At 54.8% G+C, this 26483-nt stretch overlaps 2 protein-coding genes across 2 annotated transcripts in view; both read right to left on the bottom strand.

The window, feature by feature from the left end:
- Positions 1-260: 260 nt before the first annotated feature.
- The window catches only part of PIP4K2B (phosphatidylinositol-5-phosphate 4-kinase type 2 beta), a 30973-nt gene continuing 4750 nt past the window's right edge, over positions 261-26483 (bottom strand). The window contains 10 exon segments of the mRNA XM_066205346.1: positions 261-5459; positions 9061-9069; positions 9071-9165; positions 9532-9790; positions 10769-10882; positions 11580-11618; positions 12476-12622; positions 13579-13731; positions 16655-16751; positions 19072-19169. Of these exon segments, the coding sequence (XP_066061443.1) occupies positions 5379-5459; positions 9061-9069; positions 9071-9165; positions 9532-9790; positions 10769-10882; positions 11580-11618; positions 12476-12622; positions 13579-13731; positions 16655-16751; positions 19072-19169 (1092 nt within the window). The 3' untranslated portion in view covers positions 261-5378.
- Positions 21659-25425, bottom strand: LOC136302025 (uncharacterized). The gene is made up of 3 exons (XM_066205325.1): positions 25421-25425; positions 24459-24594; positions 21659-23720 (listed from the first exon to the last, which is right to left on the bottom strand). Coding segments are annotated over exons 1-3 (1287 nt in total). The 5' UTR covers positions 25423-25425; the 3' UTR covers positions 21659-22571.

Here is a 26483-nt window from a genome sequence, read left to right as displayed (position 1 = left end):
CTGTTGGGTTTTTTTTTTTTTTTTGTTCTCTGGTTGGAGACTCATCTTGTAACATGCATGCATTTCAAAACAGTAACAGTGTCTCAAACTGCTCCTAGCAAACAGACAAGCACAGAGGACTTCAAATTCCTATTTAAAAAACAGCAGTGAAAAAAACCTAGAATGTTCTTATTTTTATTATTTTTTTAAATTTTTTTTTAGTTTTTTTTTTAATTTTTTTTTTTCATTTTAGTTTTTAGATTAAACTTAATTTATTCACATTATTTTTTTTTTTCTTTTGAAATTCAGTTGCACTGATTATTAGCCCTGCCCGCCCCTCGTGACCTGTGTGTGGAATTTTTGCTCCACTCCCATCCAGCTGCTGGGGCAGCACCAATTTCCGAGTGATTTCCACTCAAAACGATGTTTTCCAGAGCTTTGCCATCCCAGTTTTCCACGGGATCCATCCCAAAGGGGGCGAGGGGCGGAGGGGAACACTGGGAGTGGCTCTGCAGGAAAGGAAAATTTGGGAATTTGGGGTTGTGGCCTTGCTGGGGACACTCCCCCCCAGTGATTTTGGGGGAAAATCCTTCAGCTGGGGGTGAAATTCCAGGTGCAGCTGGAAAAGGACTGCAGCGTAGTCATGGATTGGGAATATCCACCGCCACAACCTCCTCAGCGCCCTGGAATCCTCTGGTGTCCCCACGGAGGTGGCTCGGGAAAAGCAGGAATTTCCTCCCCAGAAAAAGGGGGGGAAAAAAAGGAAAAACAAAAAGGAAATAAGACTCAAAGTGATTCAGTTTTCCTCGCTGATTGTGCTGATCCAGATTCTGAGGTGGGAGTGTGGGAGCTTCCCCTGCTGCCCCGGGGGGTGAATTCCACCCCAAAGGAATGAATTCCAGTGAATTCCATCCCCACAGGGAGAATTCCATCCCCAGGGAATGAATTCCATCCCCACAGGAGAAATTCCATCCCCACAGAACAAATTCCACCCCCAAGGAAGGAATTCCATCCCCACAGGTGAACTCCAGCCTGAATTCCATCCCCACAGGGTGAATTCCGCGGGAGAAATTCCATCCCCACAGAATGAATTCCATCCCCAAGGAATTGATTCCATCCCCAAGGAATGAATTCCATCCCCACAGGACAAATTCCATCCCCAAGGAATGAATTCCATCCCCAAGGAATTGATTCCATCCCCAAGGAATGAATTCCATCCCAGAGGAATGAATTCCATCCCCAAGGAATGAATTCCATCCCCACAGGACAAATTCCATCCCCAAGGAATGAATTCCATCCCCGAGGAATGAATTCCATCCCCACAGGACAAATTCCATCCCCAAGGAATTGATTCCATCCCCAAGGAATGAATTCCATCCCAGAGGAATGAATTCCATCCCCAAGGAATGAATTCCATCCCCACAGGACAAATTCCATCCCCAAGGAGTGAATTCCATCCCCAAGGAATTGATTCCATCCCCAAGGAATGAATTCCATCCCCACAGGACAAATTCCATCCCCAAGGAATGAATTCCATCCCCGAGGAATGAATTCCATCCCCACAGGACAAATTCCATCCCCAAGGAGTGAATTCCATCTGAATTCCACGACTGTGTCTGTCAGGCTGGAGCCCAGGGCAGGCTCCAGCCTCTCCCTCAGCCCCAAATCCCAAATCCCAAATCCCAAAGCGATCCCTGGAGAGGATTTATTGCACTTCGGGAGCTCTGCCTCCCCTCTGCCGCTCTCATTTCTCACTAGGGGAAGGTGGAAATTCCCAGCTCGAAGCAGATTCGGGGTTTTGAAATCCTGCCAGAGCAGGAATTCCCCTCAGGAACGCGGATCCCGCAGCACCGCACGGCGGGGAGATGCTCTCGCCGATCGTTCGCAACTCCACTGGACCAAATCTGGCTTTTTTTGACCCAAAAACGCAAAATAAAACCCCTGAATTGTGCCGCAGATCCTGCAGGGTTCATGCCAAGGACAGGAATATCTACACCGAGCGAAACCGGAACGAAACCCACGCCAGGGACGGACAACGAACTAGCACGAGCAGTGGTAAAACCAGAACTGAAAGCGTTGTTTTTAAATACTCGAGTGGAAATTGACCTAAAACAAGATTTAAAAGGAAAAAAAAATAAAATAATAAAACCAAAACAAACTGAAAGGAAAAGTCCCTTTTTTAAAAAAAGAAAAAAGAACAACAAAGCAAATATTTGCAGCTTCACTTCTTCGTCCTGGCAATAAAAACACTGTCTGCAGGAACCAAAAATGAGCTTTGGTTGTTGGTTTTTGGAAGGTAATGCTACTTCTCCAAATGTAAACAATACACAAACCCCAAAACCTTCCGTCAAACCAAGTTCCGCGCCCGGGGAAACACATCACGGGGCGAGAGAACGGCGCTTCCGGCACTTTTCACACACCTTTATGGCAACTGGCCTTGTGGGAACACCCGCAGGAGCCAAAATCCGCCCCAGCGCGAGTTTGGGAGGAGGAAAAATATTGAAATATTGAAATATTCCCCTGCTCCCGAGTCCCTTCCGCCACAGCTCCCTGTAAGGATTGCCGCAGCAATTCCCAGCGGTCGGGATTTCGTCCCTGATTTTGTTATTTTGGGGCTTTTGGGAAGATTTTTTCCAATCTCATTCCCTTCTCTCCGGGTTTGCTTGGTGGAGTTCACCCACCTCCTGCTCCCTTCCTCCCTCCTTTTTCTCCTCTCCATTTCTTTCTATTTTTTCTCCATTTATTTCTATATTTTCTCCATTTATTTCTATTTTTTCTCCATTTCTTTCTATTTTTTTCTCCATTTATTTCTATTTTTTTCTCCTCTCCATTTATTTCTATTTTTTCTCCATTTATTTCTATTTTTTCTCCATTTATTTCTATTTTTTTCTCTCCTCTTCATTGATTTCTCTTTTTTTTTTCCTCCTCTTCACTTATTCATTTCTATTTTTGAAACAGATGATTTCAAGCTAAAACAACTTCCAAAGGTGAAGGGCAAACTTACCAGGCCAAAAGTTGCAGATTCAATGCAGATTTTTTTTTTTTTAAAACTGTCAAGAATAAAAAATTATCGGTGTTTAATTCCTAATTAGCAGCAAACTTAAGTGCTTATTAAGAGAGAAGCAACCACAAAACGAAGCTGACGATGCCCTTCAAGTCCTCCCTTTTAAAAAATCTTTTTAAATATTTTTTTTTTTTAGCTGCATTTGGGTCGTGGCTTTTCCAGCTCCACACTTTAAAACACCTCCAGGGGCAGCAGGAATTTGTCCCGAGCCAAAGGGAAGGACCAAAACAATCCTCCAATCCCATCAGGATTGGTTAAAAAACCACATTTTTAAAGAGGCTTCTGCAGTTGTGGTCGATGGAATCACGGAATTAATTTGGAATTAATTTGTCCCAAACCAAAGGGAAGGATCAAAAAATCCTCCAATCCCATCAAGATCCAGTAATGAATTTGTCCCAAACCAAAGGGAAGGATCAAAAATCCTCCAATCCCATCAAGATCCAGTAATTAATTTGTCCCAAACCAAAGGGAAGGATCAAAAATCCTCCAATCCCATCAGGACCCCCAATTTTTTTCTTCATTTTTTTCGTTTCAAAACTCTATTTACAGCTCACACTTGGGGCTCCAGTTCGAGCCTCTCCCAAGGTGAGACCTGTGGGGAGGATTCAGGAACGGGAAAAGGGTGAAGAGGAAAATAAAACCCACAAAAACCAAAAGCCCCAAACTCACAATCAGAATCCAGCCCGGGGTTCACTGGAGGGAATTACCAGGATGTGATGAGCACCAGTTATCTCTCTCTCAAAAAAAAAAAAAAAAAAAAGGACCAAAAAAAAATTTAAAACTCCACAAATTTCCAAAAAAACAAAGCTGCTCCAGCAGAGGCCAGACGTCCCCCACAGCCGCTTCCCCGAACAAAGGCATGTGTGAAAAAACAGTTCCAAGGCAGATTAAGCAACAGCTTTCAACTGCGAAGAGGTTTGTTGTTCGAAACTCCCAAATCCTGCTTAGAAAGAGAAATTTCAAAAAAAAAAATAAAAATGAAATAAGCGACAACGACGACGACGACAAAAGGACGAATCCCAAAACAAAGATCCCGAAGTTGTGCAGCAGAGCCAAGGAAACCCCGCTCGGAGGGTTCAAAGAGAAAGCTGGAGGTTTCAGTCCCTCCAATCAGTCCCAAAAAATCCTTCAGGGAAAAGAAAATCCGGCGCCAGAGTGCGAGCCTCGGCCACTCCCGGAGGGTTTGGAGCGCTTCCTTCTGTGCAAGTCGCGTCTCCCCACGAGGAAAGCGCGCCGGGGGACTCGGGGCAGGACACGGATTCAAGTACCTGTGGCAGGTGGGCCAAGGGGGAGGAAGACTGGAGAATGAAGGAGCTGATTAATTAACACTGGCAGGATTGTGACGGTGACGCCCCAGAGCCGCTCCTGGCTGAGGGAACGGCTCGGGATCTTATTCCTCCCGGATTGACAGGTACAAAAATGCCTTCTCCTTAAAATGTTTGGGGGGGATTTTGTTTTTTTCCATTTCTGTTTTAGGAAATCGATCGGAATCACCCCAGGTCCGAGCACGTCATGAGCTGAGGTTGGTCAATGCCTCTCTCACTTCACACACTGGTTGTTTCTCAGGTTTTTTTAGGAGTTACACCTTATTTTTGTTTGTTTGTTTTTTTCAGAGATCATCTTTGGTAGATGTTCATTTCCCTCATCTTTCTCGTAAATCGAGTGCAGTTACAAAAAAAGTTTGTTTTTGTTTTTTTTTCTTCTTTTGTTGCTTAAATTAACCCAAAAAAAAAAAAAAATAAAGTGTCCCACAAAGTTCAGCCACTCCTTTTTTTTTTTTGTGTGTGTGTCTCAGAGTTCTGTTTTCCATCCTTGAAATGCTGAGCTATTTTCCTTCCAATTCCTACCGAGAGGGAAATCAAAGGGGAGGGGAGGTTTGTTTTCTGTCTTTTTTCTGGCCAAGCCAGTCCAATAAAACAACAACAACAGCACGGAAAAAAATAAAAAATAAACCCCGAGGAGTGGTTTGTGAATGAGGCACCGCCCGTGACCTTTGGGGACAGTGCCACTTGTCCCCTCAGCGGGGAGCAGAAGGTGTCACAGGGGAGAAGAGCAGTGCTGGAGAACAATGCACTTGGCTTGTTTGGAAACCAAAAACAACAAAACAAACCCAAAAACCCGAAAAGCAGAGCCCTGGAGATGTGAGATCTGGGCACTTGTTGTCACATCACCGAGCCCGCTCGGCGAGGGCGCGGCGAGGATGAGGACGGGTCTGTCACACACGCGCGGCGTCACACGGTGTCGCGCGGCGTCACACGGTGTCACACGGCCCCAGGGGCTGTCGGTGTGGGCAGGGTCCCGGGTGCAGCACCCTCGGGTGCAGGCTCAGCACCCACTATGTCAGGATGTTGGAGATGAACTCGTTGAAGCGCTTCGAGTACTGCTCGGGGTTCACCGTGGAGATCTCGGCACCCGCCTGCGGAGACAGCCGGCGTCAGGGACGGGGACAGGGGGGACAGGGGGGACAGTGGGGGACAGAGGGGACAGAGGGGACAGAGGGGACAGGGGGGACAGGGGGGACAGTGGGGACAGAGGGGACAGAGGGGACGGGGGGACAGAAGGGACAGGGGGGACAGAGGGGACAGGGGGGACGGGGGGACAGAGGGGACAGTGGGGACAGGGGGGACAGTGGGGACAGTGGGGACAGAGGGGATGGGGGGACAGAAGGGACAGGGGGGACAGAGGGGACAGAGGGGACAGAGGGGACAGAGGGGACGGGGGGATAGAAGGGACAGGGGGGACGGGGGGACAGAGGGGACAGTGGGGACAGTGGGGACAGAAGGGACAGGGGGGACAGAGGGGACAGAGGGGACAGGGGGGACAGAGGGGACAGAGGGGACAGAGGGGACGGGGGGACAGAAGGGACAGGGGGGACGGGGGGACAGAGGGGACAGTGGGGACAGTGGGGACAGTGGGGACAGAAGGGACAGGGGGGACAGAGGGGACAGAGGGGACAGGGGGGACAGAGGGGACAGAGGGGACAGGGGGGACGGGGGGACAGGGGGGACAGGGGGGACAGAGGGGGACAGTGGGGACAGTGGGGACAGTGGGGACAGAGGGGACAGGGGGGGACGGGGGGGACAGGGGGGACAGAGGGGACAGGGGGGACAGAGGGGACGGGGGGACAGGGGGGACAGGGGGGACAGAGGGGACAGGGGGGACAGGGGGGACAGGGGGGACGGGGGGACAGAGGGGACAGGGGGGACAGAGGGGACAGAGGGGACAGGGGGACAGAGGGGACAGGGGGGACAGGGGGGACAGGGGGGACAGGGGGGACAGTGGGGACAGAGGGGACAGAGGGGACAGAGGGGACAGGGGGGACGGGGGGGACAGAGGGGACAGCGGGGACAGGGGGGACAGAGGGGACAGAGGGGACAGAGGGGACAGGGGGACAGAGGGGACAGGGGGGACAGGGGGGACAGGGGGGACAGGGGGGACAGAGGGGACAGGGGGGACAGTGGGGACAGAGGGGACAGGGGGGACGGGGGGACAGGGGGGACAGAGGGGACAGGGGGGACAGAGGGGACGGGGGGACAGGGGGGACAGGGGGGACAGGGGGACAGAGGGGACAGGGGGGACAGGGGGGACAGGGGGGACAGAGGGGACAGGGGGGACAGAGGGGACAGGGGGACAGAGGGGACAGAGGGGACAGGGGGGACAGGGGGGACAGGGGGGACAGAGGGGACAGTGGGGACAGGGGGGACAGTGGGGACAGTGGGGACAGAGGGGATGGGGGGACAGAAGGGACAGGGGGGACAGAGGGGACAGAGGGGACAGAGGGGACAGAGGGGACAGAGGGGACGGGGGGACAGAGGGGACAGGGGGGACAGAGGGGACGGGGGGACAGAAGGGACAGGGGGGACGGGGGGACAGAGGGGACAGTGGGGACAGTGGGGACAGAAGGGACAGGGGGGACAGAGGGGACAGAGGGGACAGGGGGGACAGAGGGGACAGAGGGGACAGGGGGGACGGGGGGACAGGGGGGACGGGGGGACAGGGGGGACAGGGGGGACAGAGGGGACAGTGGGGACAGTGGGGACAGTGGGGACAGAGGGGACAGGGGGGACGGGGGGACAGGGGGGACAGAGGGGACAGGGGGGACAGAGGGGACAGGGGGGACAGGGGGGACGGGGGGACAGAGGGGACAGGGGGGACAGAGGGGACAGAGGGGACAGGGGGACAGAGGGGACAGGGGGGACAGAGGGGACAGGGGGGACAGAGGGGACGGGGGGGACAGGGGGGACAGAGGGGACAGAGGGGACAGAGGGGACAGGGGGGACAGGGGGGACAGAGGGGACAGGGGGGACAGGGGGACAGGGGGGACAGGGGGACAGAGGGGACAGGGGGGACAGGGGGACAGAGGGGACAGGGGGGACAGAGGGGACGGGGGGACAGGGGGGACAGAGGGGACAGAGGGGACAGGGGGGACAGGGGGGACAGGGGGGACAGAGGGGACAGGGGGGGACAGTGGGGACAGAGGGGACAGGGGGACAGAGGGGACAGGGGGGACAGAGGGGACAGAGGGGACAGGGGGACAGAGGGGACAGGGGGGACGGGGGGACAGGGGGGACAGAGGGGACAGGGGGGACAGAGGGGACGGGGGGACAGGGGGACAGGGGGGACAGAGGGGACAGGGGGGACAGGGGGGACAGGGGGGGACGGGGGGACAGAGGGGACAGGGGGGGACAGAGGGGGACAGAGGGGACAGAGGGGACAGGGGGGACAGAGGGGACAGAGGGGACAGGGGGGACAGGGGGACAGAGGGGACAGGGGGGACAGGGGGACAGAGGGGACAGGGGGGACAGAGGGGATGGGGGGACAGAAGGGACAGGGGGGACAGAGGGGACAGGGGGGACAGAGGGGACAGGGGGGACAGAGGGGACAGGGGGGGACGGGGGGACAGAGGGGACAGGGGGGACAGTGGGGACAGTGGGGACAGGGTGGACAGAGGGGACAGAGGGGACAGTAAGAGGTCAGGTGTGGACAAGGAAGGGGCAGGGAGAGCAGGGAGGGGACAGGAAGGGGTCAGCAGGGACAGGGAGGGCTCAGGGTGGTCAGAGAGGGGTCAGGAAGGGTCAAGGTGGGCGAAGAGGGGTCTGGGTGGTCAGGGAGGGGACAGGGTAGGAAAGAGGGCTCAGGGAGGGCTCAGGGTGCTCAGGGTGGGCAGGGAGGGCTCAGGGAGGGCTCAGGGCACAGCCCCTCTGCCAGGGAGCATCCATGGCTAAGGACAAATCCTGCAGGTCTGGAGAAACCCAAGGAAAACGATCTCACTGCAGCTGCTCCTCCCGGGTCAGGCCCTGGGGCTGCCCCGTCGGGGTGAGCAGGTTCAGGAGCCGGGCCAGGGGAGGTCAGGACGGGTTTTGGGGAAGGGTTGTTTCATCCAGAGGGTGTCTGAGCACTGAACAGCTCCCCGGGGACTGGGCAGGGCCCCGAGGCCGCCAGAGCGCCGGGATTGTGTGGATAATGCTCCTGGGGGGGGTTGGGGTCACTCCAGGGGTCCCTTCCAGCCCAGCACATTCCAGGATCCCAGAATTCCATAAAAACTCCCCCTGCTGCTGCTGCCTGGGCTGGGTCTCCGCTTCCAAGGTCACAGAACTGACCCCTGGGTGTCACCCTGACTGCAGGACACTGCAGTGACCCCTGGGTGTCACTCAGGACACAGCACTGACCCCTGGGGTGTCACCCAGGACACTGAACTGACCCCTAGGTGTCACCCAGGACACAGCACTGACCCCTAGGTGTCACCCAGGACACATTAGTGACCCCTGAGTGTCACCCAGGACACCGAACTGACCCCTGGGTGTCACCCTGCAGTCAGCCCATCCCTCCAGCACCTCCCAAATTGGGATGGAAATTATCCCCAACGATCCCACCCTAACCCTGAGGGGGCTGCAGGGAAGCGCTGAGCACAGGCCCTGGAGAATTCCCTCCCTGGCAGAAGATCAGTGCCAGGAGACCCCGGCAGCCCCCAGAGCCCCCCAGAGCCCCCAGGCCAGGCCAGGCCAGGCCAGGCTCACCCCGTGTTTTCACTGTCTTGGCAGCGTGGGCAGCTTTCTTCTTGGTGTCGTAGGGCGTGAGGATGTCGATGATGGCCATGAAATAAACCTCCTTCCTGGGGGCACCTGCGGGCACCAGAGGGGTCTGACCCCCTGGGCACAGCCAGCTGCACCCCCAGATCCACACACAGCCCCTGGGGACCCCCAGATCCAAAACCAGCCCCTGGGGACCCCCAGCTTCACCCCCAGATCCACAAACAGCCCCTGGGGACCCCCAGCTTCATCCCTCATACCTCCCCTGTCCTCCATCCTTCCTCCACAGCTTCTCCAAAGCTCCTCCTCAGCTCCCCTGCCCTCCACAGCTCCCCACAGCTCCCTCACACCCTCCCTGGCCTCCACAGCTCCCCACAGCTCCCCACAGCTCCCTCACACCCTCCCTGGCCTCCCCAGCTCCCCCACACCTCCCTGCCCTCCCCAGGCGGCCGCACTCACTCTCGTGGCTCTTCATGGCGTACACGTCCACGGAGGGGTCGAACTCTCCGGGCCCGAAGAACCGCGGGTAGTTGAGGAGGTTCCCGGGGCTGTCGGGGGGGGTCCCGTAGGAGGACACGGGGTTCCCCCCCAGGCCGTCGTTCTCGCACTCCTCGTCCTCTGCCCTCTCCTCCACCTCCATCTCCTCCTGCTCGGCCCTGTCTACGTCGTGGATGCCCACCAGCAGGCTGTAATCCATGATCTTCAGCTGGGCCAGAAACTGGGGAGAGGAGGCAGTGAGACGGGTGGGCAAGTGCAGGATGGGGCAAGGAGGGATGGAGCACTGTTACACGGGGTTTTGGGGGGGTTGAGCACTGTTCCAGGGTGTTTTTGGGGGCTGAGCACTGTTACAGGGTGGTTTTGGGGGGTGAGCACTGTTCCAGGGTGTTTTTGGGGGGCTGAGCACTGTTCCAGGGTGGTTTTGGGGGCTGAGCACTGTTACACGGGGTTTTGCGGGCTGAGCACTGTTCCAGGGTGTTTTGGGGGGGCTGAGCACTGTTACAGGGTGGTTTTGGGGGCTGAGCACTGTTACACGGGGTTTTGGGGGGGTTGAGCACTGTTCCAGGGTGTTTTTGGGGGGCTGAGCAGTTACAGGGTGTTTTTGGGGGCTGAGCACTGTTACAGAGTGTTTTTGGGGGGCTGAGCACTGTTACAGGGTGGTTTTGGGGGCTGAGCACTGTTCCAGGGTGTTTTTGGGGGGCAGAAAGAATTTTTGGGTGGCCTTTGTTTGGAAGTACCTTGGCCCTCCCTGCTGGGCTGAGCGTGCTCTGTTCACAGGCCGCATTTAGAGGAAAAGCACGTTTTTATCTTGGTTATTGCCATGGGTTAGAAGTTTCCTTTCTTTGGGGATTGGTATTGGGGACTCAATTGTTGGGGTTTTTTTGTTTTGAGGGGAGCTGCTGGCTCTTTTTTGTCGTTTCAGCTGTAACCCACGATCTTCAGCTGGGCTAAAAACTGGGAGAGAGGCGGGAATGAGAGGTGCCCGTGCAGGGTGGGGAATGCTCAGCCTTCCCTGCAGTGCCTCCCTAAGCAAGGCTGGAGCGAGAACTAAACCCTCCCGGGCCTCCAGAGGCTTCCCAGCCCTCAGCAGGACCCTGAGGAAGCAGCAAGGGATGAACCCCAGCCCTGGAGGCAGCACTGAGGGTGCAGTGACAGGGAGAACAGAGCACAGCTGCTCCCCTCCCCCCCAGCAAACTACCTCCACGTCCCGCTTCAGCTTCTCCAGGAAGTTCTTTTTGCTCTCTTCTCCAACGTGCAGCTTCTGCCCCTCATTCAAGAAGTCGTTGTCCTTGAAGGTTGGGAGGTCCTTGGCCTGTAAGAAGGCGGCTGAGGTGGGATCCCGCAGCCCCTGCCCGGGCAGGGCTGGCACAGGGAGCTGGTGTCATCAGGGGGCGGCAGCCTGGGCTCAGCCGGGGCTGTTTCGGGGCGCCCAGAGGCCACGGGGGATGGAGCCTTGGGGTGCACGATGGGACCAAAAGTGTGTGCTCTGTTTGCCAGCTCTTGGAACTGGCTGGGGAGGTGTTTCCTTTATCCCTTCATAACCCACTCCTCATAACAACAGGGGGCAGGGGGCAGTGCCTTCTGTTAATGGGCAGCTGTTCAAACCAGCTGGGGCAGAGTTCTTTATCCCTTCCAGGACCTGTCCCTCATCACTCTGAGGGGAGATCTGCTGTCAAACCAGCTGGGGCAGAGTTCTTTATCCCTTCCAGGACCCATCCTCCCCCCAGGGGATATCTGCTGTCCCTGGGCCATCGAGGCTCACTGCAGGGCTGATACAATTCCACCATCCCAGGGGGGTTTGGTCCTGCTGGGATTGTCCCCAGGGAGTGGCCCCAGGTCCTGGCAGTGCCACCACAGCAGAGCAGGGCAGGCAGGACCCTTCACAGCCTGAAAGGGGGGACAGAGCCAGGTGAAACCTGCCCTGGCCTTTGGAAAAGGGAACTCAGCTGGGTCCTGTCTGCTTCCAACCACCAGGAGGAAGGAAAGGCTGCCCAGGGATGCCTCCATACCTTCTCCTTATCACTTGCTTCCCTGGATACTGTTGAGCCCTGAAAAAGAAAAAAAAAAAAAATTAAAGAAAATATCATTACTGCACTATGGGTCATATTCCCAATGGATTAATTGACACCAGTTAATTTCTCCATGCAGGAGAACCATGAAAGCAAAACAAATGAAGAAAAGGTCGTTATTGCACCATAGGTCATATCCCCAGTTAATTTGTGGAAATCTCTTGATTTCTCCATGCAGGAGAATAATGAAAGTGAAGAAAATCAAGAAACTATCATTACTGTATTATGGGTTATATTCCCAATTGATTTAGGCACACCTCTTGATTTCTCCATGCAGGAAAACACAGCAAAACAAATAAAGAAAATATCATTATTGCAGTATGGGCCGTATTCTCAAATAATTTATGGACACCTCTTGATTTCTCCACGCAGGAAAACAACGAAAGCAAAACAGATTAATAACAACTTAATAAAATATCATTACTGCACTATGGGCCATGTTCCCAATTAATTTATGGACACCTCTTGATTTCTCCCCGCAGGAAAACAAAGCAAAACAAATAAAGAAAATATCATTACTGCACTGTGGGCCACATTTGCAATGGATTCACTGACACCGTTTAATTTCTCCATGCAGAACAACGAAAGCGAAAAAAAAAAGAAAATATTACTGTACTACGGGTCACATTCCCAATTAATTTACGGACACCTCTTGATTTCTCCATGCAGGAAAACACTGAAAGCATCTTTAAAACCAGCGCTCAAGCCCCTTTAGGTGATCTCCTGGGAAGGTGGGGACGGACCAACAGTGAATTTCCACCCACGGCCACCCAAAACGCGACCCAGGCGCGGCTCCCAGAGCTGTGGAGGAGCCCCCAGCCCCACGAGGGCCTCACCTTCAGGTCGTATTTCCTGTGCACGGTGAGCCTGTGGCTGAAGACGTTCCTGGTGACCACCATGTAGGTCTCCACGCCGTCCACGGTGAGCCGGTACATGCCCAGGAACTGCGGCAGCAGCGTGTTGCCGTGGCACTCCACGATGAACTGGGGCGCGGCACGCAGGGGAGAGGCCTCGTGAGGATGGGCCACTTGTCCCTCACTTTTCTGACCCTCAGGTTTCTGACCCTGGTTTCTGTCCCTCAGATTTCTGTCCCTCAGATATTTGTCTCTGATTTTTGTCTCTCAGATTTCTGTCCCTCCGGTTTTTTGTCTCTCAGATATTTGTCGCTGATTTCTGTCCCTCACATTTCTGTCCCTCAGGTTTCTGTCCCTGATTTCTGTCCCTCAGATTTCTGACCCTGATTTTTGTCCCACAGATTTCTGTCCCTCAGGTTTCCGTCCCTCAGATATTTGTCTCTGATTTCTGTCCCTCAGGTTTTTGTCTCTCAGATTTCTGACCCTGATTTCTGTCCCTCATGTTTCTATCCCTCATGTTTCTGTCCCTCAGATTTTTCTCCCAAAAATCTCCTTGATTTCTGTCCTTCAGATTTCTCTCCCTCAGGTTTTTATCCCTCACATTTCTGTCTCTCAGATTTCTGTCCCTCAGATATTTGTCTCTGATTTCTGTCCCTCAGATTTCTGAGCCTGATTTCTGTCCCTCAGATTTTTATCCCTCAGATTTCTGTCCCTCAGATATTTGTCTCTGATTTCTGTCCCCCAGATTTCTGTCCCTCAGGTTTTTGTCTCTCAGATTTTTGTCTCTGATTTCTGTCCCTCAGATTTTTCTCCCAAAAATCTCCTTGATTTCTGTCCTTCAGATTTCTCTCCCTCAGGATTTTATCCCTCACATTTCTGTCCCTCAGATATTTGTCTCAGATTTCTGTCCCTCAGATTTCTGTCCCTCAGATATTTGTCTCTGATTTCTGTCCCCCACATTTCTGTCCCCCACGTTTCTGTCCCTCACCCCCCGGGGCCCCGTTTCCCCCCACAACCCCCGTGTCCCATCCCCAGCCCCCGGGCCGGTCCCCGGGCGCGCGGGGGCAGCTCCAGACTCACCGTACCTGGTGGTATTTCTTGAGGATGTTGTGCATCTCCGCCACGTCCTCGCTGGACACGGCCTTGATGACGAACCTCCTGTCGTAGGTGGTGAGGAACCGGGCCCCGCAGCGGCCCTGGCTGTCGCTGTTGACGGGCGCGCTGCGCGTCACCGAGTTCTGGGGACACACGCACGGCGTGGGGACACGGCAGGGGCTGGCACCGCCCTCGGCAGCGGGGACGGCTCAGGTGGGGATGGGAACGCCCTGAGCAGCGCTGAGAAACAGGGCCAGCCCCACAGGAACCCCGGAGCAGCCCCACAGGAACCCCTGGAGCAGCTCTGGGAAATTGGGCCAGCCCCACAGGAACCCCGGAGCAGCCCCACAGGAACCCCGGAGCAGCCCCACAAGAACCCCTGGAGCAGCTCTGGGAAATAGGGCCAGCCCCACAGGAATTCCCTGAGCAGCTTTGGGAAACAGGGACCACGGCCAGCCCCACAGGAATTCCCTGAGCAGCCCCACAGGAATTCCCTGAGCAGCCCTAGGAAGCAGAGCCAGCCTCACAGGACCAGCTCAGAGCCCCCAGTCTGGCTGTGAACCCCCTGAACAGCTCTGGAAAGCAGGGCCAGCCCCACAGGAATTCCTTGAACAGCCCCACAGGATCCCCATGAACAGCTCCAGGAAGCAGAGCCAGCCCCACAGGACCAGCTCAGAGCCCCCAGTCTGGCTGTGAGCTCCAGGTTGGGCACTGCTGAGAGTAAAACCCAAAATCTGTTTCAAAGTCTGGACACATTTTTAGGGCTTCCACCTGGCCCTGTGGTTTGCTGGCAGGTTTTACTCCAACACCTGGGGGGTGTTTTTGGAAGGTGGTTTTTTTCTTTTACTGGAGGGTTTTTAGAGGTGTAGGATGCACAGGCCAAGAGCTCTCAGCGTTTCCTCTCGGGGATTTAAGAACAGTCAGGATATTTCTAAGGCTTCAGAAAAAAAAACAGAATAAAACAACTGAAATGGCCTGTTGGCTTTTCCATCAAAAAGCAGCTTGGTCTGGCCAAAGTCTCAGCGTTTGGGCATTTCTGTCCCTCAATATTTGTCTCTCACACCCTAAGGACCTGTTTTTTTCTCCACAAAACCTCCATGCCAGCTGCAAACCTAAGCTCCAGACCCCCAGCAGATCCCCAGCTGGGCAGGGAGGGGCTCCAAAAAAGGTCACCCTGCACCTAAAATCCCCCTCAGGCTCTGCTGTTCCTACCCCTGGACGTACAGGATTAGTATAAATAGCGTGGTTGTTCTTCTGACAACCAGCAGCATCTGCCTTTAGATCCCTGTCTCCACCCTTAGCAACCAGACAGTGCAGCAGGGCTGGAAAATCCCAGGAAAACTGCAGGGATCAATTCCCTGAGCCATTGCACGAGCTCTTTGTTCTGCTGCCTCTCCGCAGGTAAGCTGGGCCTGCTGTGAGCTCCTCGCTCAGTGCCAGCCGCCTCACGGCCAAGCTGTCACCTGTCCCCCTGTCTGTCCCCTCCACCTGCCCAGAGGTCATTCTATCAACCAACAACCTCTCAGCAGCGTTCCCTTATCACAGATGGGGAGGGCTCTGAAACTACAGCAGCACCAACAGTGATCCTGAGCGAGTTTCTGGGCTGGATGTTGTGTTTCAGGCCGGGTGATTTGTTTGATTTTAGGTGACAGTGGCACTGCTGTGTCCCCCTCTCCCTCAGCTCTGGCAGCAGAGGGAGCCTGCTCTGAGAGAGAGATTTACCACGTCATGCTGCAAGTGAGCCCAGAGGTTTCCTTTCAGAACGAAGCATTTAAAGCTTTTAAAACTTTAATGAAGCAGGGAGGAAAAAAAACCAAAAAACCTCTGCTGCTGCCAACAGCTTTAGAGAGCGTCAGGAAAAGCAAGGCAAACAGAAAAATCCCCTTTTGCTGCTCGCTGACATTTGCAAAGGGGTCTGTGCCAGGCGGTTTAATCAGCCCTCACCTCAAAACCACAGAGCTTTTCTTGTGGAGCTGGCGAGCAGAAACGGTGACCACACAGAGCATTGCCAAATTCCCAGCCCCGTGCCCCCTCCCTGTCACTCCCACCTCTGCCACAGCTGGGGTGTTAACCTGGCTCCCTTCCCACTCCAGCCAACACTTTTTACCCACCCGAACTCAGCTCAATTAACGTCTTCTCTTCCAGCTGGACACTTTTTAAAGAAGCCAAAGCAGCTCAGAGATGGGGGCAGCAAATCCCTCACAACAACAGGGGGAGTGTAAAGGAGAAAGCAGGTGTGGAGGGTGTGGGTGACACCTGGGCAGGGCGTGTCCCCAGGGTGGGTGACAGGGACACGGGGGGTGCTGGCAGGACCTGCCCTGTCCCAGCTGCTCTCCCCAGCCCGCAGGGAGCCCATGGAGGGAGCAGGGAGGCTGCAGCCCTGCCCCACGCGCCGCTGCACTCACAGGGATCCAGGGGATGCCCCTGGCGCCGTGCCCGCGCTGTCACCGCCTGCTGGGGACACTCCAGCTCCTGACACCGGCCTGCCCGGGGCCTCCCTGGCCCTGCTCTCTGTGATCTCCCTGCTCAGGGCTGGCCTCCCTCGGGCTGCTCTCTGTGATCTCCCTGCTCAGGGCTGGCCTCCCTCGGGCTGCTCTCTGTGATCTCCCTGCTCAGAGCTGCCTTTCCTGGCCGCGCTGCAGCAGCCAGAGCTCTGCCACGTCCCTGTCCCCAGAGCTGAGCCCAGCTGTGATAACAGCAGACTGCTCTCCAAGAAAACCAGCCCCTCTGGCATTAGGGGCTGCATCCCAAAGCAGGAGGCACCTTGACACACCCAAATCAACAACACACACCTGGCTGAGAGCAGCAGGTTCACCTGAGCCTGGGCAAACACCCCAGCCTGGTTTTCCTGGCAGATATTCCAGGCTGGATCATTGTTATCCTCCAGCTCCTGCCTGTCCTGTGCCCCCGTGTCACGCCCTGGGAGCAGGATCACCTTCTCCTCCCACCGCCCAGTGCCTGGCACAGCCAGATCCCCTCCACTGCTGGTGGAAGCACTCCAATGATAAAGCCAGAAAAGCAGCGTTGGCCCCACGGTTTGTGTGGCAGGAAGGGAAGGGAGGATACCTGGTAGTCCTGGTCATCGATCCCGAATCTCTCCCGCAGGTTCCGGAACACCAGAGGACAATACTCCTTGAATTTAAAGCGGCTGGGCAGGTTCTCCCTAGGGCAGGGCAGAGCAGAGGTGTGAGGGCGTGGGGAGTGGACAGAGGGTGGAATGGAGCTGATAAAGGAGCCTGGTCAACTGGAAATTACAGTGGGATGTGTAATGAAATTGAACTGATAAAAGGGCCTGGTATGTTGGAATATAAAATGGAATTTATAGTGGGATATGTGATATAATGGAACTGATAAAGGGGCCTCTTATCTTGGAATATATAATGGAATATATAGTGGGATATATAATGGAATATATAATATAATGGGACTGATAAAGGAGCCTGGTATCTTGGAAGATATAGTGGGATATATAGTGGGATATGTGATATAATGGAACTGATAAAGGAGCCTCATATCTTGGAAGATATAGTGGGATATAAAATGGAATATATAGTGGAATATATAGTGGGATATGTAATATAATGGAACTGATAAAGGAGCCTGGTATCAGAAACTGTGTGAGACAGACACAGGTGAAGGATCCCTGGGGTAGGAGTGGCCAGGAGACACGTTGTGAGGCTCGGCAATGGTCACCGTAACTGATGGCACGGGGTGGGACAAACAGTGACTGTCACCAAAAACAGACCCCTGTGTGAGCGGCATACAGCTGTACACGGGGTCACACAGCTGTCACTGCACACAGTGTCACACAGCTGTCACTGGTGTCACACAGCTGTCACTGCACACAGTGTCACACAGCTGTACACGGTGTCACACAGCTGTCCCTGCACACACTGTCACACAGCTGTCCCTAGTGTCACACAGCTGTCACTGCACACACTGTCACACAGCTGTCCCTGGTGTCACACAGCTGTCACTGCACACAGTGTCACACAGCTGTCACTGGTGTCACACAGCTGTCAATGCACACACTGTCACACAGCTGTACACGGTGTCACACAGCTGTCACTGCACACACTGTCACACAGCTGTCCCTGGTGTCACACAGCTGTCCCTGGTGTCACACAGCTGTCACTGCACACAGTGTCACACAGCTGTACACAGTGTCACACAGCTGTCACTGCACACACTGTCACACAGCTGTCCCTGGTGTCACACAGCTGTCACTGCACACAGTGTCACACAGCTGTCACTGGTGTCACACAGCTGTCCCTGGTGTCACACAGCTGTCACTGCACACAGTGTCACACAGCTGTCCCTGGCGTCACACAGCTGTCCCTGCACACACTGTCACACAGCTGTCCCTGGTGTCACACAGCTGTCACTGCACACACTGTCACACAGCTGTCCCTGGTGTCACACAGCTGTCACTGCACACACTGTCACTGCACACAGTGTCACACACTGTCCCCGCTGTCCCTGCACACCAGGAGGAGCTGCAGGAGCACAGGGGTGGGCTCTGGGTTCAGATCCCATCCCTCAGCACCAGAATGGCCAAGACCCCCCAAACCAGCTCCGCCACAGCCCCCAGGAGAGGGGGATCAGCACAGGACCGGGGACAATGACACCACTCCCTGCCACGGAGGGGACAATGACACCATTCCCTGCCACGGAGGGGACAATGACACCACTCCCTGCCACGGAGGGGACAATGACACCATTCCTGCCACGGAGGGGACAATGACACCATTCCCTACCACGGAGGGGACAATGACACCATTCCCTGCCACGGAGGGGACAATGACACCATTCCCTGCCACGGAGGGGACAATGACACCATTCCTGCCACGGAGGGAGCTGCAGCTGCTCCTCCCACAGCCCTGATCCTGCCCGGAGGGGGAGAGGCAGAGTTTGGTGCTGCTTGGACCCAGTGGGAGAATTCGGCAGCTCATTCTCGATGAGGAACCCTCCCACCCACACGTGGGGAGCTCAGATCCCCAGAGGAGCAGATCCCTCACCCTGTGAGTGCCAGGGGAGACAAACTTCCCCATCACCTCCCACTCTGCCAAGCGGATCCCTCCGAAGCTCAGGGCAAACCGAGGGTTCCTCAGGGAGCACTGCAGCCCTGCAGAGCCGGGGTGCAGAGCACAGCACCGAGCAGCAGCCACAACCACGACTGCAGAGCAGCTCCCAAAAATGGGTTTTCTTCAGGAAAAGGAGACAGGGAGAACTCCAGAGAGACTCCACGAGCCCAGCAGAGCTGCAGAGCTGCCTCCTGTGAAGAGTTTCATCCCTCAGAGGATGGAAACCAACCACCACAGAGCGTTGCAGGGACAGACTGACCCCACCACAGCCTGTCCAGGGCACAGGACTCATGTCCAGCCACGCTGGATCCTCCTGGCAGGACAGGAAGCCTCCCCCAGGCCAGCTGGCCTCCCAGCACAGAGCTGTGCCCGCAGGGAGCTTGGGAAGCTCCCACTTACTTGTTGAAGAGATGATTGTCCACCTTGATCTTACTGTAGGCTTTGAAGTCGTCGGGCATTAACATGACAGGGACAGGGACGTTGCTGAGCTCGTTGATCTGCAGGAGAAAGGGAAGGGACGCTCAGGGCCCGGCTGTCACTGCCCTGGGGACCTGCAGGGACACCCAGCAGCCCAGGGGATGGCTGTGGGGCACTGGGACCCGTCAGACAGCGGCAGCTGGGGGACACTGTGGTGACAGTTCCATCACTGGTGAATCCTCCTGAGAGGGTTTCCCCTTCCACCGACTGTCCAGGGCACAGCTGAGAGCCCAGACACACCCACAGGCCAGAAACTGGCAGATTTTATATTCCAGCCTTAATTTATCCCTGCTACAAGGCAGGCTGACCACGGCCTCCGGCAGCTGCCTGTGGCTGCTGCTTCCACGCTGCCTGGCTCCCGTCCCTCCCATCCCACCTCCTCTGGGGGGATGAGTCAGTCACTGGATTGTTTTTGCTCCTCAGTCATGTGTGGCAGCCACAGGAACACGGGGAGAGCAGGAGAACGAATGTTCAGCTGCTATTGTACAGGCGGGGCTCGTGCTGCAGCACCCAGCAGTGGCAGCATTAATAATAATAATAATAATAATAATAATAATAATAATAATAATAATAATAATAATAATAAAGATCCAGCTCTGGACTGTGTCTGCCTGCCCTGCCGCAGTCACCGAGGAGGCTGTGCCAGAATCAAGAGCAGGTCAGGAGGTTTCTGAGCTGCCTTTTGTGAGAACAGCCCCTCCCAGGGAGTCCCCACAGCCCCACCTCACTGAACTCCCGATAAGAGCCTGGATTTAGGAAGGAATTCCACTCCAGCTCTGTTCCCGTGCCTGCTGTGCCCAGCAGGTACTGCTGCACAGGGACAAGGCTGGGCTTTGGCTCCGTGTCAGCTCCGGGGGCTCTCCCCAGCACCAAAACCTCCAGCAGAACAAACGACTCCCAGCACGCTCCGAAAGCTGCTGGAAAACTTCCCCTGCTGCCTTGGGAGCAGGAAAAGAATCCAGCTCTGGGATTCCCCATTCCCTGAGTGCAGCAGGACACAGTCCCAGCCCTGCTGGGCTCGGCCCCGGCGCTGGGGACATGCCTGAGCTAATTCCGGCTTTATCCCACCCTTTCTCCATCAAAAACAAAAACCCCAGACCAGATTTAACACACGTCAGACTGGGGAAGAAAGACACATCCCAGTGCCAGGAGGGAAGGGGGCTATTTTCAGAGGCAGCCATCCCACACACAGCAGATCAGAGGGAAGGGAAGGGAAGGGAAGGGAAGGGAAGGGAAGGGAAGGGAATCCTGGAGGGAGCAGGGAAGGAGCTCTGCAAATCCTTGCCCTGCAGCATCCAGATGATGCTTGTGAAAAACGAGCCCCGCTCTCTTTCAAAATGTGCAAGTTTAGTGAAAAAGTAAAAACAGACAACTAAGAGAGAGAAAGCAGAAGTTTCTCAGCCGAGGGTGCCTGGCATAAGGTCAGCCAGCAGCACACCTTCCACTCTTCCAGACTTGGATATTTAAGGACTGCTGTGTCCTTTCAATCATCTCATCTGATAGATTTATTTGTGGGTGGCTCCACTCTGTCTGGTAACGCGGGTCTCGTAAATTTTCTTCTTCAGGTTTTGGTTGTTTTTATTTTGATTTTAAAAAAAAGTAGAAATCTGGCGGCCTTCATGCAGGGCCACAATTATTATTATTAATTATTAATTATTAATTAAGATTAACTCTATTAATAAGAGTTTAGAAAAGTGATGGATGTATTTTCTGATTGTGACACAGTGTAAATAGTAAAAAATTGGGTTTTTTTTTCTTCTTTGTAACATCTGAACTGACCCAGCCAGAAAATACGGGGGAAGAGTCATCACCTTGTAACCCTCCATAAAAAACCTGCTAACTTTCTGGGGTTTTTTTAATCAAAATAACCAAAAACCTCAAGAAAAAGATTTATGAGACCCACGTTACCAGACAGAGCCACCCACAAATAAATCTATCAGATAAGATGACTGGGGAAACTTGAACCAGAAAAGAATGTTTTAATATCTATTGAATATGTGACACAGCAATTCCTAAACACAGTAATTGAAAAGAGAAGTGTGCATTTTCTGCTGAGGCACCCCAGCTGGACCTTCCTGCCTTTCTGTCTCCTAATTGTCTAGTTTTAATTTTGATTAAACTTATAAATTTCCCTAAGAGAGTGGAACTCGCTTTTCACAACCTGGAGCTGTAATTGGACAATTAAGCCCTGATACACAAATAAACCAAATTTATATCTGCCAAAAACAAAAAAAAAAACCCTCGTGACTGTCTCCATCTCCTCTGCCAGGCTCCTGTTCTGCCCAAGTACCTGTTAAAGGCATTTAATAAATCCTGTTTTATTCTCTGCCAAGCCTCTGCTCCAGGTATCCAGCCCAAGGCATCCCAGCAGTGCCACAAACCCTCTGGGATGTTTGGAAAAGGCTGCACAGATGAATGAGTAAATAAACAATTATTTATTATTAAATCTGAGGGTCCAGCCTGGCAGAATGTGGCTGTGATAGTGAGCGAGAGGCTGATCGCGAGCGCCTTGAAAAATCAAAAGGGTTTTAATAAAGATGAAAAACAATACAAAACGCAAAATAACAAAGCCCAGCACAGCGCAGAGACAAACTCCTTGCTTGCTGCAGCGCCTCAGAAAGCGAGAAGGAAAAGCGAGGAGTTCTTTTGTTCTTTTCCTTTTGTACATAACAGCTCAGGTGGGCTTTGTGGCCCGAGGAGTGAAACAACAGCCTTTGAGCAACATTTCCAGGGTCCAATCTGCACTTCTGGGCTGGCTTCGAGCCAGTTACGGAGAGAAATCCACAAAACTTTCCAGCTAGACTTTGTAACGTGTCAAAAGGTGAAGTGAAGCTCTTCCCCTCTTTGGAAGCACCCGCTGGAGGCGTGAGGATTGAATTCCCCCACACACCCCACGGCAGGGAGAGGCTCAGCTCAACCCTGCCCCACACCAAGCCCCGAGCCACAGGGGAGGGAAAAGAGAACAAGCCTCCAGGTGAGGAAGGGATCCCCCGGCTCGAAGCCACTGCAGGAGTCCCACGAAGAGATTTCCCCTCGGGGCCGAGGAGAAAACAACTCCTCCCGCAGCGAGACAGAGGCGCCGCTGCCTCCAGCCGCTCCGTATCGCCGTCTGCCACGGGGGGAAAGCCCGACAGCTCCCGGCCCTCTCCCCGGCGTGGGGAAAGGCACGAAGAAGCCTTTCTCAGCTCCCCGGCGAGCGGAGGAAGGGTGCTGACGGCTCCCAGGGAACGGCGGGCGGGATTCGGAGGCTGCTGGCAGCGATTCACACACGAACGCTCCCAGGCCTCGCCGGCTGGCTGCCCTCGTTTCTGCCGCGGCGCAAAACCTCCAAGGGAGCGGGGGGGAACCTGTTGCCGGGCTCCTGAGTGGCAGAAATGGTGCAGCGGGAGAGATCCGGCTCGTTTGGGAGGTGTCACCGCTCCTCACGAGATCAAAGAGCCCCAAAAATCCTCCCCGCCGTGGAAGGCTCTCCCCCCTTCCAGCAGAGCTGGATGGATGCTCGGGAGGAGACGGAGGGGGCTGTGCTGGGCACCAGGATGGGGATGAAGGGCCGGATTTGGGATCCTGGCTCTGGAGGAGACAGGGAGAGAAGGAATGGGGCTGTGCTGGGCACCCAGAAGGGGATGAAGGGCTGGATTTGGGATTCTGGCTCCGGAGGACACACAGAGAAGGAATGGGGCTGTGCTGGGCACCCAGAAGGGGATGAAGGGCTGGATTTGGGATCCTGGCTCTGGAGGACACAGAGAGAAGGAATGGGGCTGTGCTGGGCACCAGGATGGGGATGAAGGGCTGGATTTGGGATCCTGGCTCTGGAGGAGACAGGGAGAGAAGGAATGGGGCTGTGCTGGGCACCAGGATGGGGATGAAGGGCCGGATTTGGGATCCTGGCTCCGGAGGACACAGAGAGAAGGAATGGGGCTGTGCTGGGCACCAGGATGGGGATGAAGGGCTGGATTTGGGATCCTGGCTCCGGAGGACACAGAGAGAAGGAATGGGGCTGTGCTGGGCACCAGGATGGGGATGAAGGGCTGGATTTGGGATTCTGGCTCTGGAGAAGACAGGGAGAGAAGAAATGGGGCTGTGCTGGGCACCAGGATGGGGATGAAGGGCCGGATTTGGGATCCTGGCTCCGGAGGACACAGAGAGAAGGAATGGGGCTGTGCTGGGCACCAGGATGGGGATGAAGGGCCGGATTTGGGATTCTGGCTCTGGAGGACACAGAGAGAAGGAAGGGGGCTGTGCTGGGCACCAGGATGGGGGTGAAGGGCCAGATTTGGGATTCTGATTTCGGTGGAGACACAGAGAAGGAATGGGGCTGTGCTGGGCACCCAGAAGGGGATGAAGGGCTGGATTTGGGATTCTGGCTCTGGAGGACACAGAGAGAAGGAATGGGGCTGTGCTGGGCACCAGGATGGGGATGAAGGGCTGGATTTGGGATTCTGGCTCCGGAGGACACACAGAGAAGGAATGGGGCTGTGCTGGGCACCCAGAAGGGGATGAAGGGCTGGACTGGTCATTTCTAGACCCTTCCCCAGGGCAGTGCTCCCTGGGCCTTTGCTCCTGGCACCAGCCTGGAAGGAAACATGGATTTGTTTAGTTGAATTCTGCTGCTACGTTGGGCTTTTTAAATTATTTTTTTTTTCTGTCTTTTAAGCACCGTGTGCTCCCACAGCAACACCCCTGCCTGACACTTTCCCACGGGAGAGGAACAAAAAGCCCCCACACACCTCGGGAAAGGGATCTCCCAAGCTCTCCCTTCTCACAGCACCAGCCTCAGCAGGCAGCCCCCTTCCCGAGGATTATCCAGCCAGAGAGGAGTCCTTGCCCAGAGGAAAGCCTGGCCAGCAGCTCCTCTCCCCTCTGCACAGGGATCCCGTCCTCAGGCTCATCCCCGGGGGGAATCCGAGCAGCCTCCAGGAGGGAACAACGTGACAAATGCCTGGCACGTGTTTGCTGTCTCTCCTTCTCCCCGGGGAGAGGCGTGGAGCAGATTAAATATAGCGGAGAGAGCGAGAGTGTGTGTGTGTGTGTGTGTGTGTGTGTGTGAGCGCGGCCAGGGGGGTTTCTGCTCCACGAGGCAAGGTCACAGCAAGGTGCACTGCTCAGCTCCCCGGGGAGCACATTCCCAAGGTTTTGTCCCCCAAAAACAGAGGAGGGAGTCTGCCTGGAGCAGGATCTCTGGGGATGTGGGTACCAGGGAGATGCTGGGTGTGGTTCTGGAGGGGGCAGCAGATACTTAAATCTTTATATTTCAACCTTTATACTTAAATCTTCATCCTACAACCTTTCCCACGAGCACACACACGCACCTGGGCCCTCAGAGCCGCTGCAGGGCACAGGGTGAGCACGGTGAGCCCGGGCTGGGGCCACAGCTCGGCCACACAGGTCCAGAGGCTCGCTGGGAGCCCAGGGATCTGCATCCGCACCCCGAGCGACGCTGGGTTCCTGTAATGATTCCAGATTTTTAACCCTGATCTGCCCTCAAATCCTCTTCCCCTTTTAGCCCCGATCTGCCCTCAAATCCACTTCACTTCTTAGCCCAGATCCGCTGTGAATCCCCAGGAAAATCCAGCCCGTTTGTGCCCAGTCCCCTCCTGCCCAGAGCTCTCCCCCTCCCCAGCACAGACCCCCGCGAGAGGCCGGCCCAGGATTACAGCACCATCCAAAAGTGGGGTTTTGGGGTTTTTTTGTGGGTTGGCAGAGGTGAGGCTGAGCTCCTGCCCCTCCCAGGCCGGGACAGCGGGGGTGGCACCGCCAGAGCCCCGCAGAGGGCTGGGACACACCCGGGGGCTCTCAGGATTGCAGACAGACCGCTGACAAAACCTTCTCTGGGACAGACCCATTCCCGTTTTCCCTGTCTAGGACAGACACCATTCCCATTTTTCCCCAGCTGGGACAGACCCCATTCCCATTTTTCCCTGCCTGGGACAGACACCATTCCCGTTTTTCCCTGGTTTTGCCACCTCCTGAGAAGAAAGGAGCAATTCCCAGGACGAGTCCTGAGCCACCCCACAAGGACAGAGGGAAAATCCCCAATTCCCCAATCCCAGAGGGAAAAGCAGCTGGATGCCAACAAGGATCAAGAGCAGGAGGGAAAAAATCCTCCTCCAGTGCCCAAAACCTTCACCCTCAGCACAACCCAGCTTTGCAGGGCTGCACAATCCCTCCTCCCTCTCTCTCCGTCCAACTTTCACTCCCTGGCCACTGGAATTCTTCACCAAAACTGATGATTTCGCCACCAAATCCAACTCCCTCCCCAACGAAAACCCACATCAATATTCCGTGTCAGCTCAGAGGGGCAATTAGCACCAGGAAATTGATGAGGAAACGGCATTTGTTTACTAACAAGACGCAGCTGATGGGAGTTTTGCGAGCCCCCAACTCTCCCGGGGATTCTTTGCTACAAGAATTCGCTCGGGGGGGGGAAAAAAAAATAAAAGATACTTTGTTCCCTTGCAAGCCTTTCCCAATCTCGGTGAGCATTAGTTAAACTTCATGAATGCTCCGGGGGAAGGAGGTAAAAAGACACGCGGGGAAATCACTTTAGCACCGAGATAAACCCACAGCTGCAGCGAAAACTTCAGAGCAGCGACTGGGTGATGGTTTGAGGGGGGGAAAAACCTCCGTTTTCCATGAATTAGAGCATGATTAATCAGTATCCAGGATAAGAACGCCGGGGAAGAGCGAATCTTGTAGTCGATAATTCCTCTGGGGACACCAGGATGCTTTGAGAAGGAAAAAAAAAAAAACCAAACAAACCAATAAAAGCAAACCAATCTATTCCTGAAAAAAAAAAAGTCCTTGGAAAGGTGCTGGAAAGGACTCGGGGATCTTTCTGTCCCCAGTCCTGTCACAGGTGGGCAGAGCTGAGGCTTCACTCGGTCCAAAAAAAAAGCTGAGAAATGGGAATATTCAACAGCTGAGCCACGGCCACGGCAGCCAGAGGAAAGGAGCAGGGAAGTGAGCCCCGTTCTCCTGCTGAACCACCCGGGAAAACCTGATTTTTTATCCCAAAAATGGGAAATGGGCTCCTGGAATGGGGATTTGAACGGGAAAAGGACTCCTGGAATGGGGATTTGAACGGGAAATGGGCTCCTGGAATATGGATTTGAACAGGAAAAGGACTCCTGGAATGGGGATTTGAATGAGAAAAGGGCTCCTGGAATGGGGATTTGAACAGGAAAAGGGCTCCTGGAATGGGGATTTGAACAGGAAAAGGACTCCTGGAATGGGGATTTGAACAGGAAAAGGGCTCCTGGAATATGGATTTGAACAGGAAAAGGACTCCTGGAATGGGGATTTGAACAGGAAAAGGGCTCCTGGAATATGGATTT

This window comes from Chamaea fasciata, unplaced genomic scaffold (genome assembly GCF_029207755.1).
Source record: "Chamaea fasciata isolate MVZ Bird 193981 ecotype frontalis unplaced genomic scaffold, bChaFas1.0.hap1 SCAF_27, whole genome shotgun sequence".
In the NCBI taxonomy this organism is placed as follows: Eukaryota; Metazoa; Chordata; class Aves; order Passeriformes; family Sylviidae; genus Chamaea; species Chamaea fasciata.
This window is presented reverse-complemented; position numbering and strand designations above follow the sequence as displayed.